The 18650-nt window shown below is 37.8% G+C and overlaps 1 protein-coding gene across 2 annotated transcripts in view; it reads right to left on the bottom strand.

Moving 5' to 3' along the window:
• The window catches only part of XPR1 (xenotropic and polytropic retrovirus receptor 1), a 230753-nt gene that overhangs the window by 63285 nt on the left and 148818 nt on the right, over positions 1-18650 (bottom strand). For both annotated transcript variants that reach the window (XM_069074364.1, XM_069074363.1), the window contains exons 8-11: positions 17405-17595; positions 17043-17222; positions 2203-2374; positions 855-1049 (exon numbers count right to left, since the gene is read on the bottom strand). In XM_069074364.1, coding sequence (XP_068930465.1) covers positions 855-1049; positions 2203-2374; positions 17043-17222; positions 17405-17595 — 738 coding nt within the window. The remainder of the gene's footprint in view (positions 1-854; positions 1050-2202; positions 2375-17042; positions 17223-17404; positions 17596-18650) is intronic.

Below are 18650 nucleotides of genomic sequence, written 5' to 3'. Positions count from 1 at the left end.
TCCTGTTTGCCTTAATTTCCTCATCTGTAAAATGAGGATAATAATGGCATCTACCTCCTGGGGTTGTTTTGAAGATCTAATGAGATAACATAAGTAAAGTGCTGTATAAACCTTAAAACTATATACAAGTCAGCTATCATTTTTCAAATAGCTTTTATAACTGGCAGATGAAAATTTAAGCTATAATGTATATGCAAATGTTGATTTCTGTCGAAATAGAAGGCATATTTTTGAGTAAAATGGATGAAGTCTATTAACTGACAATATTTGGGAAAAGGTTAAAAAAATCATAGTGATTGCATGCAGCTTTTGAGTTAAAAGCTTTCCTCCCTTTACAACACAAGAACAAATCAGGTAATAACAGTGGTTTCCAAGGAGATAAGAAACTAGAGGGATCAGAGAGCTCAATTTGCAGTTAAATGGGCTGGAAACAATCTCTAGCACTGGAAAAAGAGAGAGATAAAAATATGCACGACAGCCAAAAGGGCCTCTTCCTTAGCAATTTCATTTTTCTCTCCAGGCTTCAAAAAGAATAGGGAATCTGACCAAGGCAAATGGAATGCCAAAACGTCATAGTGTAGTACTTAGTGCATATGAATGGAGACCTCTCATTTATTCAGGAGTTATTCCCATTCTAAGTTGCTGAATTGCTTCTTTTTACTCAGTAATTATGCATTACTGATACTAGGATAACTTGGAAGGACAAAGCAGATAAAGCTCACCTGAGCCCCCATGATCATAACCTGAGCAACTGGAATCTTAATGAGAGATAACCATAACAAATGGATATAGTATCAGAATAAGAAAAAACAACAGCAAGGTTTTCAAAAACCTCTTCATAATCAATGTAATACCTGTATGAGTTTTGTAAAGGGCTGCAAATGTCACGACGAAGAAAGTTGTGGAGTATTTGCCGGCATTAGCTAAGTGAGGAAAGGCCCTTTTTGTGTCTCGGTACCGGCGCAGGCACTGGACGAATCGCAGATAAGCTGGAATGCACTGAACAATGGCTCGCACTCCATAGCTGTATGAGTGGCAAATGTCTGCTCCTGTGAAGATTTCAAAGGAAGAAACAAATCACAAATTTTATTTTTTTCTTTCCTACATTCCTATTCTGCCTCAGACTCTATATTTTCTAGAAGAGGAAATCAGCTTATTGCTCTCTATATTATAAACACAACAAAATGAGATTTGGTCAGTCTACATAACATCAGCGCTTCATGTTTCTGTCACTGGGTCCCTCAGCATAACCACTACAAGCAGTGGTTCTATACAATGAGGAATGATGAGTCCTCAGATTACTTCCTTCTCTTTAACAGTTTTATCACCAAACTTTTTAGCGGTCAGCTAGTTCAAAGAGGGAACAAGGGAAGAAAGGCTAGAATTACAGGGCAGGTGGGTTATTGGAAAGCTCTGATTTCTCATTTTTCTCTAGCCACCTATTCTCAAATTAAAAGTCTTCCTTTGGAGTGTGTAAAAGCTATAGGCTTGTCTATCTAAAACTGCAGAGGCAACCAGTTTATTTGATAACCAGAAGTTTCTTTAAAAAACAAAACAATAACCACTTCTTCAAAGCATTCTTCCTAACTCTGAATCTAAGCTTTTTTTAATTAGGTTAGCATGATGTCTCACCAAAATGAAGCAGGAAGCAATGCAAGGATGAAAAATGACTGCCTTGCAATAGTTCGGTTGCAATACAAACTGAAAGACATCATAACAATCTGCTCTTTTGGGTTTTCACTGTTCTTAGAGTGAATTACAAAGTATCCTGGTAAATAGATTAAATTTAGAATATTCACAGGGTCAGAAGATCTGGGTTTGAATCATGACCCTGCCTCTCATACTTCACATTTTTGAATCTCAATGTTCTTGCCTGTTAGGCAATAATAATAAGAATAAATAATAACTAGTTGTATTTGCATTACCTAACTCACAGGGCTACTGAAAAGCCTTAGACAGATAATGCATAGCATAGAAAATATTTTACAAATTTTGTAAAGTATTATGTAAATATTAGCTATAATTATTACAACATAAAATTTAAAAGCTAAATTGTATCAGATGAATGAGTGCAAAAAAGAAATACAAAATGTTTGAGTTTTTGATATTACATTTTCACCAGGGCATAACAATTTCTAATCAGCATTCCCAACATTTTTGGGAAGGTTTAGTCTCAAGTGTGGATGCATATTTTTCCCCTACCTCCTTCTTTATCTGGCAACAGGCCTTTGCTTTCATCCCATTTGAGCTCAAAGCTGTAGAAGCAGATCATATACTCCAGGTCCAAAAGTAACACTGTCAGGCTGTTCAGCTGATCAGCCAGCCAGAAATCAGCAAAGCCTACCTTATGGAAGGGGGCTGTGAACACTCGGAACTGGGAGAAGAAAAAAAAAACACAACATGGAAACATGAAAAATCATCATATCTTTAATTTCTCTAATTCATGTCTGTCATATAGTGCATCAGGTGATTGGTTTGGCTGCTAACCCAATCACAGACAAACATGAACACCTGGTAACGGGTGATTCAATAGTGTGGCTCAAAAGTGAGTTAAATGGGTAGCTGTGAGAAGGAAAGAAAAGGCGAGGAGAATCAGTATGAGAAGCTGAAGGAAACAGAAGGGAGGGGCTGTCATAACTAGACATCATGAAATTTAAACAAAATAAGAGCACTCTCAATATGGAAAGGGGGTAGAAGGTAGAAGTCCCCTTGACTGGAGTGGAGTCCTCCACTCTGCTGTGGAGGATGCTTCAGTCCAGTGGGCTGAAGCAGTGCAAACCCCCTGGGGTTCCTTTGTATCCATGACTATGTGCTATCATATAAGATCACTGTGAAACTCCAGCAGGGTGTCTTCTGGTTGGAGTCTACCTCTTGACTTTATTACAGCAAATAATCTCCTGTTTCAGACAGAAACAAATCTCCCTTATGTCCAGATAAGATGGGTAAGGGGTATGGAAGAATCTTAGTCACACTGAAGCCAGCAAGAATCAGTCTTGTTACACTGATGAGGATCCTTGGCATTCATTATGAAATTGCCTCATAAAAGCTGCTGGTCATGGGACATTGTAGAAAACAATTCACTATTAGAAAAGGGACACTTGACATTTTGGTGGAATGGGTGTCATTCTAGGATCTTGGCATGCAAATGTTCAAGTAACCTCTCGTTCCAATGGTTTAGAAGTTTATTTTGGTCAGTTTTATGTGAGGTAAAAGAGGCAGGCACCTTGCTCCTAGCATGGCAGACCTACTCCTTCCCTGCACAACAGAAAATGAACTTCCATCTTCTAATCACTTGCCTTACTTTCTTTACTCTAAAGATTCAGCAGCAGGGTACTCAAACTAGCAGTATTCATACTTCTAGCTCTGGCATAGCTTTCAATCCTTTGTTTATGGGCGTCTTCCATCAGGCTTAGCTTTTTTTTTTTTTCTCATTCACTTCATCTGTTCTGACTTTTATAATTGAGGCTGGGTGTTAGCTGTAGAGATGGCAAGTGATGTTTGCCTTGGAGAGATCTTGAGTGAATGTTGGGTGCTTATGGTATACAGTGATGAGGTTTAAAAGCCTTTGTTACTTTTTGTAGTTGATAAATTTCAACACAATAGCTTTGTCTAAATGCTCACAAAGATCTGTTCTATACAAGAGCCCTTGTTCTAGTAAGCACACTAAAAAAGGCAGATGGTAGGCCAAAACAGGTTCATCTTGAGTGAAAATGCTGGTTTACAAAAATCTCCACTTTGTTAAACAATCATGCATGATAGGCTCTGATTCTAGATTGTGCTATGTTTGTCTGGTTGTATGGATATGGGTTTGAGCTGAAGCAAGCTGTGTGGGAATTTTAACTTCTGTCCAAAATTAGTACTTAAGATCTGTCCTAAGCTCAGGTCTGTTCCTTACAAAAAGCCTCCTGAATGAAGAGGTTCTATTACATCCCACCTTTCCATATAGGTTCCTATGAATGTGCTGTAAAAAAGCTTCCCAAAATCAGGGGGTTAAATCTACCCTTAAGCAATATGGTACCAGGAAGAGAGGGGCAGACATGAAGCTGGAAGGTCACTGTGTGACCCCAGACAATTCTGCTTCTCTGGGTCTTTCCCTTCTGACAAAAGAGAGGGTTATACCAAAGGGTCTCTGGGTTCCCTTCCAGCCCTAAATCTAGGATCCCTCTGGCAAAGAGAAATGTAAGGAAAAGATCCAAAGGGAGTAACATAGTATCAACCTGCATAAGGAAAAGAGAATCTGACTCACTCTTAGGGGCACCAACATGTCAATAAGTGAGGGCATCCGAGAACAAAGATCCTCTTTCAAAGTGCCAAGGAATACACTGCACTTCCTCTGATACCGATCGGATCAAAGGTATATTTGCAGACTGGGCCCTTGATGGAGCAAAAGGAAAAGAAGCTGAACAAAATAAGGAGGAAAGAAAAAAAGGGAAGCAAATAAAAGGAGAGAGTAATGAGAAAAAAGGAGAAATTAGGAGAAGAGGTAGGAAAAGACAAGGAAAGGAGCTGGGAGAGCAAAACAGATGGGGCAGGAAAAATGCCTTTACTTTTCTCTCTAATATTAATGTCTTATTATAAAAGCAATGAGGAAAAACACACTATAGATTCTACTTGGAATATATCATGCTTCTGAGACCTGTGCATAGTCCATGTACTTTTTAGAAAGAATTCTAGGGTTTCAGAATTTCAGTTGATTCTTTTCAATTTACTCTTTTTACTCAGTACCAATGCTTTTAAAAAAATTTTTCTTCTTTTTACTGAAATTTCATCACTATGTGTCTAAGAAATTCTACCATCAGTCCAGTTCACATTAGACTTCCTAAGAATTCCTTTTGGTGAGAATCCTAAATTTAGTTGTCTTTCTTATTTTTTTCTTTTGCCCCAACCTTTTAAGTTCTGTGTGGATTTTGATTGAGGTGGTAATTATTAACATTTTATTAGGTAGCTTCACAAATATAGTAACAAGAAAAGAGCATTCTAGATATGTTTTATTACATACCATAACCAAGTCATTCCTTTAATACCTACTGCAATTCAATTCAGCATTTACTAAAAGCCTACTGTGTGAAAAGCACTGTGCTAAAGGTGATGGGAAGAGTAAGACAAAAACACCAAAAGCCCTTGCCCTCAAGGAATTTAAATCTGCCCATCATTCCAATCTCTTCCTCACAGGAACCATTTCTCTGCCCTGGGCTCTAATAGAGAAACCTCTGCCTTCTACTGCCCACCAGCAGGCCTCCATATCACTTCTCAGTCATCTCCATACCATGGTGTCTACTCACTCAACAGCACCCCGTTTTCTTCCCACTGGATTGTTGCACTCTGAGAAGTGAACCTTCCCTTTTTCTTCCCCAGGATTAGGCCACCACACCACTTCATGGTCATTTCCATAACCCTGCTGCTGTTCCAGGACCCTCAAATCCCTTTCCAGTTGCCCTTTATGTGTTGTTTTCCCCATTAGAAATTAAGCTCCTTGTGTGCAAGGGAAGTCTTGCTTGTTTATATCTTCATGCCAGGTTCTAAGTAAGTGTTTAATAAATGCTTTACGTATACATTTCGTCACTATACAGACTCTCTACATTGACCCAGACTGCAATTCTTCTTAGGTAGTCTTCATGATTTCTTCTTTTTTTTTTTTTTAAAGAAATCGGGGTTAAGTAACTTGCTCAAGGTTACACGGCCAGTTATTATTTCTGGGTGTGGTGCTGAGTATCTGAGCCCATATTTGATCCAGGTCATCCTGACACTGGAGCCAGTGCTCTTACTCGCTGAGCCACCTGGCCGCCCCTAAGCAATTGGGGTTAAGTAACTTGCTCAAGGTTACACGGCCAGGTGTTTCTGGGTGGGTGCTAAGTGTCTGAGCCCAGGATTCGATCTCCAGGTCTTCTCAACACTGGAGCCGGTGCTCTTACTTGCTGTGCTACCTGGCCGCCCCTGTCTTCATGATTTCTAAGGTCAAAAGTATTCATCTGGTGGTGAACATTCTATACACAAACCTATCCATCGATATGGTCCAGTCCTTATACATATAGTCTACTGGACCTATTATTCAGAACCTTCTAACCAGATAAGACCTTCTAGAGTTTATGGGAAAGTGTTTGAGAAGCTAAGAGGGCATTACTATACAAAATATTGAGATATGTCACATGATCAAAATTCAGCTGGAAGGGACTTTAGAAGCTGTCTAATCTAACCTGCATCTGTGTCAAAATGCTCTCGACATCATGGCCAACAAGTGATTATCCAGGCTTTGCTTAAAGATCTCAGGTGAGAGGAAAGCTATTACTTCCTGAAACAGTCAATTCTACTTTTAGAAAGCAGTAATGGTCAGGAATATTTTCCTTTTCAGGTTTGACTCTGCCTCTTTGTAACTTGCACTGACTGCCTTCTGACCAAACAGAGTAAGTCTAGCCCCTTTTTCAAAGACCTAAAAGACAATCATGGTGTTGAGACCCTTTGTGACCACCCCTCTGGCTGTTCATGGCTTCCTCACTACAACATTACTTTCTATTTATTCTGTATATACTTATATGAGTGCATGTTGTTTCTCCCAATAGAAAGCTCCTTGAGGCCAGGGATTGAGAATTAAGTTGAGCAGCTGTCTTGTCTTGCTAGTTATCTTGATGCCATCTATATCAAGCAAAGGTCCTACTATTCCTTCTTTAATACTCCCTTTCCTCCAAATACAGCTAAAAAAAAGAAACAAATCCTTTTGTTGCTGTATTTAGCTTCTCTCACTAGCCTCAATTCATCTTGATATTATTTTTATAGGATTGTACTATGATTAATCTTCTATAACCTGACTTTGCTTTTATCTCCTGTATATTAAAATAAATTCTAAGCTGGCTAGTGAGTTCCCTGTCTTTACATCAATCTCTTCTGACCATTTTCCCTTCCCATTTGAAATCTTTTCCTTTGAGTCTTCAGAATTCTGTTCTTGAATATCTTCTGTGACTCTATGGGGCTGACTTCCCCTGAAACACTTCAAAAGATCTTACCTATCTTTCCCCTGAACCCTTAGAAATCTTCTTTCCTAAAATCTTGGGTGGATGCCAGACTATCCTGATTCCCTTTCCTTCTCCACCACAAATTCTAAAGGAGATGCTCATTTCTCCCCAAGGTTCTTATCATTTCTATCCCAGTAACCAGTTCTATCCTGTAAGTGAGAATCAGATCTAGCACATAATTTCCCCTTATTGATTCCTCTCCATTTTGAAGGATAAAATAAACACCAAAGCAAGTTAAGAAGTTAATAAACTGCTCTGCTTTTTAGCAGAGAAAGAGAGCTCCAGTAAATATGTGGATAACTGAGGTCCCCCCATTTACTAGCACTTTAGTGCTAGGATTGTTAACTATTTCCCAAACTCCTCATTTTTCTCCTTTCTATATAGATGGCTGTAATGTTAATGGAACAGGAAGATCTTCCCTGCCCGTTAATAGGTCTATGTGACCACATGTGTATACATCCTGAGTCATACAGAGCCCGTTGGGGCAGGAATTTGCCTAAGGAGGAGCTTGCTTAGGGGGAAGCTTGCTTGTAGGAAGGTTTTCATACCTTTTGGTACTAAGCTAATTAGAAACTCAGTGACGAGGGTTGTAGTGCCTTCTGGCTCAGACTATTAGTTGAAAGCTCTATATGCTGTGAGGTTGGTATTTTACTTTGGGGGCTCACTCATGAGAAGGACCTTTTGATTCCCTGGACAGGACTCTTGAGTAGCCATTTGTTAAGAGCCCCTCGACTACTCAGATGTTGGTGCTTTCCCGGTCTGGTGGTATGTGTAGGTGGTTGTATTACTTTGTTCAAACAGTTGGAGCCCTGTCGAATTCTTTCTTGGATACTTACTTCTTTCTACTTATCTGTAATTAAAGTAAGACTGTTGACTCCTTTAAAGTTGTCTTTCCTTTAAAAAAGCAGACTTTCTTTAGAAAAGAACCTGTGCTAGCAGGCCATCCTGTGTGCTAGGGTGATTGCTCCTACAGTGGTCTGTAGCATATTCCAATGACAAAAATAACTTCTGTTTCTCCCTCCAGCGACCTTCACCCAAATACTCTCTAATCCATGCTTTCCTCCTGCATATGGTAGAGGGCAAGTGCTGTGGTACCGTGTAAAAGGGTTCAAATCTCACCTCTGATGTTTTTGTGGCCTGTGCCAAGTCACCTAACTTTCCTGGACCTCAGTCTCATCTGGAAAATGAGAAAATTGGTTTCTGAGAGAACTTTGAGCTCAAAATCTATGACTCTATGAGTAAATCTGCTTAATATTGTTGTTTGTCCTTTTTTCTTTAAGAGGATCATGACATCAGGGAGGTGATGCCACAACATGCAAGTGAATTAGATTTAAGTGAGGTAGGGCTGTGCAAAGTCACTAGCCTCCCTTTTCCCTCTAGAACCATCTGGGTCCAGTGACTAGTCATAGATCAGGACGACTGGAGATGGCCCTGGATGCAGTGGGGGACCTTGGCCTTTTTAAGCAAGGCCCATTCAGTGATTAAGGCTAGGTAAGAAATGAGGCAAAGAATAGCCTCTTTTACCTTGTTGGGGGGGAAAAAAACCACCAAAAAACCCAACAACAAACCAATGTGGGAGGGGAAGACCCTCAGGATTTCTGGCCAAAACAGAAACAACTGCTATTTATATTCACTCTAAGTTCCTCCTAAAACCTCTGTTTTGAGGATGGGCCCTGGGCCAGCCACCCTGCTTTCTTATACTAGCTCTTCTGATGCTCCAGACTTGGCCACCATATCTCAGATGCCTTCTCATCCTGGAAGTTCTCTTCTCCTCAATGGTCTTCTTGTCCTAGAACACTCCTCTGCCCCGTGGACCCCCTTTCTCCCAGGGCTTCCATTCTGAGGAAGGCTTTAGGCCTGTCGCCCCCATTACTTTCCTGGCTCTGCTTCTGATTATTGGGTTTTCATCACCATGCAAGGTATATCCCTTCTAGCCAATTCTACCTCACCTGCCTTTAGTTTCCTTTTGTATTTTATCTTCTACCTTTAGAACATAAGCTCCTTGAGAACAGGAGCTTTCTCTTTGCTTGTACTGTATATCTCCAGTGCTTAGCACAGTGCCTAACACATATTACATGTTTAATAAACTACGTGACTTGACTTAAATCAATGTATGAATAAATTATAGAAGTTAGATATTTTGCCAGTCACTTAAACCATTCTATATAAAACAAAATCTTAGAAATTGCAGAAATGCTTCAATTACTAAACAGTTTCAGGTATAAGAAATATCATTAATGACAAACTCAGATTTGGGGTAGAAAATTCATAGCTAATGGAAATAATTTACTTAAGGCATTTGTTTGCCTTGTACATGCATGTACTTGCATATACTGACTGACCACAAGTAAATCAAGTCCACATATACATGTATGCATGCATGTGTGTGCGTGTAGCTAGCCAGGTCTTCATAAATGAAAATTTTGGTTTGGGGAGAGAATCACTCACTGGCCTATTATGTTCTTCCCATGTTACCTCTGTCTCTTAAAACCTCTACCTTCTTCCAAGACATCTCAAATATTACATTCTGTAAAAGGTCTTCCCAGTCCCCACAGTTGCTAGCACCTTCCTTTCAAAGGTTACTTAGACTCTTTATCTTGTATGTACCTATTTAAAGACATTCATTAGAATGTAAATTCCTTAGGAGCAAGCACTGTTTGCTTCTTCCATTGTATTCCTAGGGTTTAGCACAGTGTTTGGCACAATGGTAAGCACATAATAAATGTCTGCTGATTATCAAGATGTTTGGCTGATATATCCAAAATTAATATTGGATATAAACAATTATAAGTGACTATCAATTTGCTTACATAACTTGTAAATTAAGTATACTTCAAGCTAAGGAAAGAACATAAGATCTGTCTTACGCTTTTTGGGAAAAGGCTTTAACAAGATACATGTTAAATCGTAAGAGAAGCACTGAACCAGATGGAGAAATCCTTGGCTGAATTTCACTGGGATTAAGTCTAAGGACAGGATGTCATGTTTTAAAAATTAAATTAGGTTGATCAATGCTAGAGTTTTCAACAACTACAGCAGACTTAACCATTTCATTCCTGCTAAGTTTTATTATTATAACAACACTAGCTGTTTCTTTCTGCACTGAATATTAGCAATGTATTTCATTAACGTAGTGCCTTTGGTACCATGATTCCTAACACGTTTCATCAATAAACACTCATCTAGTAAACACACAGCAGTTGCACTGCTTATTGTCATACACAGTCGGCAATCCTTCTGCTAATAATAAGTTGTGTATGTAATTTGCCATGCAAGAACCACAGCTTGCTCCTCAACAAGGGTAGATAAATAGAGGGAATGTTCACTTACTGTACAATAAACAAAACTATGGAATCTTTTTGTTGTAATGATCCAACTGTAGCAATAACCAAGTCCTACAAATTCCTAATTTATTAAAAACTTTAGACAGGCTTTAAATTAAGAGATATGATAATACATCCTCAACTGGTGTTTATTTGAAAACAATCATGTTATTTAGTTATATATATTAAGCAGCTCTATTTCCATATAGCAATGTGAGAAATAACATGTGAAAACTTAACTGGATAGCTACTGAGTAAAATAAAGTGCTCACTGAGTAAAGTGCTTCTGGTAAAAACAGAAACAAAAAATAATCCCAACATAAAATGTAATTGGGGTGGATAAACTCAATTATACTTTTCAGTACTTCCTAGTAAATGATCAATAATATGCATTCAAGCTTCCAGTAAAATAACTATTGCCATTTTAAAGTCTATCCTGAAAACCATAATCTCCAAAAGGTCAAAAAAAGAATAACAACTCACTTTCCTATATTTTTAAAACAGTATATTCCAAAGCTTCCTTATGAAGGGGATGAATTCTGGTTTTTAAAGACTACATAGGTAGAGTAGACTTTTGGAAGGTCTTCAAAGGTTAATCTAATCAGACTCTTGTCACCAGAGACTGTCATCCTTTTATATTGCTCAGCGTCTAGCCCAGTGTGCTGCACTTAGTAGGTGATTGGCAAATGTTTACAGAATGAATTAGTAGATTATGAAGTCTAAGGAAATGTTTTTAGATATTCAAAGAATCGTACTGAGAAATCATGAAAAGATCCAATCTACAGAAGTAGCAGGCAAAGGTGACAGAAATGAAGTACTCATTACACACCATTACATACTGCATTTTTTTCATGTCAATTTTTCTTTAAATAGAGTACAGCTAGTCATATATAAGCAAGGAAGAAGAAAATTCCTTCTCTCAAATACTGCTTTATAATTTTTGATAAGTAATGCCATCTTAATAAATTGGCAGATTAATTTGAGGTCAAATTATCTGGACGATCTTTTGTCATATGTGGTATGGACATACACCTCCATCTTTCTATAACTTACCCCAAACAGAAATTTATCTAGTCTTTGCTTCAAGACTTACAGAATGAATTAATAGACTGAAGGGAAAGGAAGGGTAAGGAAACCTACTGCACTTTTGGATCACTCTGACTGCAGAGAAGTTTTCTTTACAAAAAGGGAGCTTATAATGGTTTATAACCTTGCTCTAGAATAGCAAAAAAGTTTCCCTTACTTCAGAGCCCTTCTATGAACTTAAGACAGTTGATGATGTTTCCCTGTCCCTAAGTCTTTTTCTCCAGGCTAAAAATTACCAGGTTTTTTCAACCAATTCCCATATATGATGATCCTGAAACATTCACAATCCTGTTTACTCTGCTCTGGATGTTCTCCAGATCTCAATGTCTTTCCCAGAATGCAGTGCACAGACACAGTGAGCCAGATGAGGTCTGACCAGGGCAGAGTATAGGTTTATTATCTCCTTGGTCCTAGATACCTGGATACTGGACTCTCATAAAGTAACCTGGGATTATACCAGCTTTTGTTGACTCATGCCAAGCTTGCAGTCCACTAAAAGAGCTAGAGCTTTTTTCAGAAAAATTGTTATCCAGTCACATCTTACCCATTCTGTATTTGACATTGCTTTTTATTAGTGACTATCAGTATTAAATTTCATCTCATTTGAGTCCCAATTTTCTAGGCCATTAAGAACTTTTAGGGTCCTTACTTCCCTATCCAACAGATTAGCTACCCCTTTTAGCTTTTTTTTAACTGCAAATTTGATAAAGATTGTAATCTATGCGTTTATTGAAGTCACTGATGAATATATCAAATAGCTCCTAGGACACCTAAAGGTCTCCTTCCATGTTGGCACTGAACCATTACTGACTAGTCTTTAAGTATAGTCATTCAACCAATTCTAAATCCCCCTAATTATATGCATTACTACTTAAACCATCTCTTTCAGATCCTGTACATAATAGCAAGAAAAACTCTGTCATACGCTTTGCTAAAATCTAGATAAAAGTATATCAACAGCATCCCCCTTATCTACCAATCTAGGAACCCAGTTACTAGTGGTTGGTCTGGCATGACTTATCTTTGATGAAGCTATGTTACTTCCTTGTGATCCTCCTTTCAAAGATGTTTATCAGCCATTACTTTAATAAGAAATTCTATAACTCTGCCAGGAATTTAAGTCAACTTCCTTGGCCTACAGTTTGCAGATTCTATTGTCTTCCCTTTTCTGAAAACAAAGACAGTATCTGATTTTTTCCTAGTCCTATAGCAAATCTCCCACTCTCCTGATGATAATGACAGCGACTCAATCATCACATCTTCCAGTTCTCTCAAGACAGTGGTATGTACATCATCTGGACCTGGTAACTTGAACTCATCAAGGACATCTAAGCATTCTTTATCTCCAAATTTATCTTGGGTTTTTAATCCTCTTTTTTTTTCCACTTTCAAATTGAAGGATAATTTTTCTTGGCAGGAAAAAAAGATAAAGAAAAAAATGTCAAACATGAGTTGAATGGTTCTTCCTTTTTTTCTCCACTGTCAGTCATCTTCATGACTTTCACCCTAAACAACATTCTTACCCTATCTCTGATCCTCTTCTTTTCCCTAATATAGTTATCTCCTCTCTGAAAAAAAAAAATCTCTAAAACTGTATTCGTTCTTAGCAGTCTTCCGGAGGCTCAGCTAAATCAAAGCTCAATGCTATCCCTTTTTTTTATGAGAGGGGATTTGAGTGGGGGGGGAGGGGTGGTGTGTGTAGGAGAAGACCAGAGAGAAAGCAATTAGAGATAAGTGACTTGTCCAGGGGCACACTGCTAGTAAGTGTCTTGAGGCCTATTCTGAACTCGGGTCTTCCTGATTTTAGGGCCAGTGCTCTATCCACTGTGCCACCTAGCTGCCCCACTTGATGCTATTCTTTAAAAATAAATAAAGGGGTAAGAGCACCAGCCCCAGGGTCGGGATGACCTGGGAATCGAATCTGGGCTCAGACACTTAGCACCCACCCAGAAACACCTGGCTGTGTAACCTTCAGCAAGTTACATAACCCCACTTGCTTAATAGATAGATAGATAGATAAATAAATAAATAAAGGGGAAAAAAGACACATTTTACTTGGACAGAGACATTTCCCAATAAACACCCAAACCTCCTACAAAGAACCTCCTTTAAAGAGTTCAATTGTTAACTGAAAAGGATGTATTTGAATAATAAGGTTTTAATAATGACCAGAGATATTTTTGCTTCTCACTGTGAAATGATATTGTAGTCTTTGTGTATATTATCCTTTTGACTGCCCTCTTAACATGCTATCATTTCATTAGTGTTCACGGTTTTCTGAATTCTTCATATTTGTAATTTCCCTAATGCAGTGTTTTATTACATGTATTTACTATAATTTGTTCATCTATGCCCCAATGGTTGATTACATATTTTTAACATTTTTCTGATATTTTAATCGACACAAATAATGCTCTTAATGAATACTTTTGTATACTGGATTTTTTCTTGCTGTCAATAATTTCCTTGAGTGTGTAGTTTCAGTATTGGAATCTCAGAGTATAAGAAAAATTTAGTAACATTTTTTTGAGCATAATTACAAATTATTTTCCAGAATGGCTGAGTCAATCCATGGGTCCACCAGAAGAAAATTAGCATGCCTGTCTTCCTACAAACTCTCTGAACAATAATTGTTCCCATCTTTTGACGTTTTTGATAGTTCAAAGAATGTGAAGCACTAGTTCAGGATTATTTTAATTTGAATTTCCTCCTTATTCTTTTTATTTCAAGTTTCAAATTCTCATTGTTCTTGATACTGAACTTTTTTCATGGGGATATAATAGTTTATATGTCTTCTTTTGAAAACCTAATCCTCCAACTATGTCTATCAAGGGATGGCTCTTTATCTTATTATGTCTGTCAATTCCTTATAGATTTCTGTCATCAGTCTATTATCAAAGACATTTAGGGGTGGCTACGTGATACAGTGAATAGAGCACTGGCCTTGGAGTAAGGAGGACCCGAGCTCAAATCCAGCCTCAGACACTTAACACTTACTAGCTGTGTAACCTTGGGCAAGTCACTTAACCCTGACTGCCCTGCCCTCCCCCCTCCATAAAAAAAGCAAAAAAAAAAAAGACATTTAATGCAAAGATTTACCTCTAACCTCAATTTTTTTCTGATTTATAACTACAATGATTTTATATAAAATAAATGTAAAATCTAATTTATGCTTCATTAAATTATATTATTAAAGCATAAATTATAAAATAATATTACATTTCATTAAATTATATAATCAAGATTTTTAATGGTATGACTGATATGGTATGATATTTAGATAGTACAGTCATTTGGCATTTAATGTGTTTTTGGTATAAGAAGGAGGTGTCAAAGATGTGGCCAATGAGCCCCATGCAACCTACTACACTCCCAACTGCAGCCTGAAGCAGATTATAATTGGAATATTTAATAAAATAAATATATAGTATAGATGTTATTATGTAATTTTCTAAGTCAGGCTCGCAGAAATCCTTATGCATGGTTTAGTGGCCCTTACTTCTTTTTGAGTTAAATACCATTGGTATAAGATGTTGATCTAAATTTATTTTTCATTCATTAACTCGTTTTCCAGTTTTCTCAGTAGTTGTTGAATAAAGTCTATCACAGTAATCTGTGTTCATGGATTTACTGTAAACTAGACAGCTATGTGTATTTGTTTTTGGATCTTGCTTAGCTAATCTATTCCACTGGTCTGCTTTACTATTTTTTATCTAGTATCAGATAGCTTTGCTCATTACTGATGGTGTTACAGATTGAGATCCCATAGAAACATGTCTCCCAACCCCCACCCTGACACTATATGCATTGATATTCTTTTTATTTTTTGTTTTTGCTTTTTGGAGGGCAATTGGGGTTAAGTGACTTGCCAGGGTCATATGGCTAGCTTTTGTGTTAAGTGTCTGAGGCCAGATTTGAACTTAGGTCTTCCTGACTCCAGGGCCGGTGCTCTATTCACTGTGCCACCTAGCTGCCCCTGCATTGATATTCTTGCCTGATTTTAAAGTGGTAAGTCTTTGGTAATTTAGTTGGTATAGAACTAAATCTATAATTTGAATAGTATTGTTCTAAAACTATCAAAGGACTGTAGTATTTTTTGTTCAGCTGTTTTTCAATAGTGTCCGACTGTGACCCCATTTGGGGTTTTCTTGGCAAAGGCACTGGAGTGGTTTGCCATTTCCTTCTCCAGTTCATTTTACAGAAGAGGAAACTGAGGGAAACAGGGTGAAGCAACCTGCCCAGGGTCCCACAGCTGGTAAGTGTCTGAGGCCAGATTTGGACTCAAGAAGATGATTCTGCCTGCCTCCAGGCCCAGTGCTCTATCCCACCTAACTGCCTATGCCATATTTTTATATTTATCCTTTGTTACTTGCCATTACTTCATCTTTTATACGTGCCTTTTAAAAATTTAAGTTGATCAGTGAATTTCCTATATATTTATTGTAGTCTTTTTAACTGGTCAAGTCAATCAATAAGCATTTATTAATCACCTACTACATGCCAGACACTGTGCTAAATTGAAGATACAAAAGAGGTAAAAAGACAGCCCCTGACCTGAAGAAGCTCACAATCTAATGTGAAAAAAAAGCAAAAGATATATACAAAACAAGTTATATACAGGTAAAACAGGAAATAATTAACTAGAATTAAGAAAGAGTTGGGAAAGACTTCCTGAAGAAGGAGGAATTTAACTTGGGAAGCCAGGAGGTGGAGATGAATAGGGAGAGCATTCCAGACATGGGGGTCAGCCAGAGAAAATGCCTAAAGCTGAAAGATGGAATGTCTTATTCATGGAACAGCAAAGAGACTAGTGATGTTGGATCAAAGAGTATGCGAGAGATGAAAGAAGACTGGAAAGGTGTTTGGGGACAGGGGAAGAGAAGTTTATGAAGGCTTTTGAATGCCAAACACAGCATTTTGTTTTGAATCTTAGTGATAGGAAGTCACTGGAGTTTACTGAGTTGGGGATGCAGGTGGGGAGTCATGGTTGAGCCTGCACTTAGGAAAATCACTTTGGCAGCTGAATGGAGAGTAGACTGAAGAGGGGAGAGACATGAGACAAGCAGACCCACCAAGAGGCTATTGTGATTCTCCAAGCATGAGGTGATGAGGGCCTGCATTAGAATGGTGGCAGTGTCAGGGAGAAAATATTTAGTGAATACCCCATTTTCCTCTACATCAGAATTTTCAATGATTCCCATCAGGACTATCAAATTTTGTAGAATTTTAGTCCATGGGCTCTGATTTATATTTCTGTACATGCTCTGAAATCTGATTTCTAAAAATCTAGGGTGGATATCAAACTATTTCTCAGCTTTCCTCTCCTCTATCACAAATTTTAATATGAACTGGTCATGTTTCTCAAAAATTCTCATCATTATGACTTTAGCAACCAGTTCCTCAATGATGACCAAGCTGACTGCAAAAATTATTTAAATACATACATACACACATATGTCTATATGTGTATCCATAACCCACATTTATTTACTGACTGATGGAAAGAGATAACAAAATAAAATCGTGTATAAACCACATTTTAAGGTCATGTCTATGAAGTACTTTTGACTTCAAATTATATTTATGATCATGCTTGAAATTCTACAGCTGGTTTTTCTAGACTTACCAAGAGTTTAAGCAGCCAAAACCGGGACTTGTAGTAGAAAGTTTTGGTGGGGTTGATAAGAAAGAGAACCATAAATCCGTATAGTGCAAGTGGGTAAACTTGTATGGGAATAGCGCTGATTGGAGCAAATAAGCATGCCAGCAGGCTCAAGCACCACAATATCCCAAGGAATCCAGCAATCTGATGAATAAGAAGAGAGGGCAAAATTGATTATATCCCATTATTCATGTTTCTCTAAAATGCCTTTTGTCACAAGGATAAAATGCTAATATTTTTGATAACAGATTCAAATAACAGGCAAGAAAACATTAAATATATCTAAACTGTGTTAAAAGTGTATAACTATGTTTTGTTCTAATTACCTCAAAGAGATGCTGATGAGATAAATTGTTGCGGGGATTGAGTTCAAATATGAGGACATGATTCACTCCTGCTTGCCTCCAACCATAGGTGTTGATGCCCAATAGGAAAAGGAACTCAATTAGGAGAAAGCCACCTCGATAGATTCTTACTAGGGGCCATATCATCTTATCATCATCAAGCTTAAATGCACCTAAAGGAATATTAATTTTAATGATTAGTGATATAAGATATAACATTTTTTAAAAGCTATTTCTTTTTTTTAAATTTCCACCAAAACCTTTTTTTTTTTTTTTTACCTCAAGTGTGATCACTACACTTCAGCTCTATCATTTGCTACCTATGAAACCTTGTAAGGGGTATACAACCTACCTGGGCATACAACCAACCATGCCTATAAAATGAAAGGATTAGACTAGATGATATCGAAGGTTATTCAGTCTAGCACTGAACATCTTTGTTCCAGCTCTTTCCTTTTTTAGATGAAAAAACTAAAACCCAAGTGTTTTTGAGCTAGTAAGTAGCTGAACCAGGGTTTATACCCTGGGCTCTATCTCCAAATCTATCTTTGTTCCACAATACCACATTACCTCCCAAATGTTTTATAAAATATATTTTTTAATCTTCAGTTGGTTAGTCAAATTATGATAAAAAATGTATTCTAGTTTCCTAGTAGAAACTCTGTCTTCCCCTGAATTCAAAGGAATACATTCCACTATTTCTCTTCTACCACAGAACAGCTCTTCACCAGCACTTTATCCAGTTCCCAAACCCTTAAAACGTATGTTCCCCAAGGTTCTAACCTTGAACTTTTTCTCTTCTCTATATTGTCTCCTGTGAAAACAGCATTCAATGCCACTGCTTCAACCCTCCGTGCACTGCCTTCTTTTGAGCTATACACCCACATCTCCAGCTACCTAACTGTGCTCCGCTGGCATCTGACACTCAACAGGTGTAAAACCAAACTTATTATCTGCCTCTAGCCCTACCATCCTAAAAAAGCAAACTTCTGTTTCTTCAGATTTCATTATTTCTAATCTCATCGAGTTTCCCATGTTCAAAACCTTGGTATCTTTGACACATCCCTTTGCTTCTCATATCTAATCAGTAAATCCCACAAACGTATTATACTGTAGCATCTTCCATATTTACCTGCTCTCTATTCCAACTGTCACGTCCATGAAGCCTTTATTATTAACAAGCCCTCATAACTGCAATAGTTTCTAAATAAGTCCCTCTCATCACTTT

This window comes from Petaurus breviceps, unplaced genomic scaffold, assembly GCF_028583685.1.
Source record: "Petaurus breviceps papuanus isolate PSGF00001 unplaced genomic scaffold, PetGlider_PUasm1.0 90895, whole genome shotgun sequence".
Taxonomy (NCBI): domain Eukaryota; kingdom Metazoa; phylum Chordata; class Mammalia; order Diprotodontia; family Petauridae; genus Petaurus; species Petaurus breviceps.
Note: the sequence above shows the minus strand (reverse complement) of the source record. Positions and strands in the feature narration are given on the sequence as shown.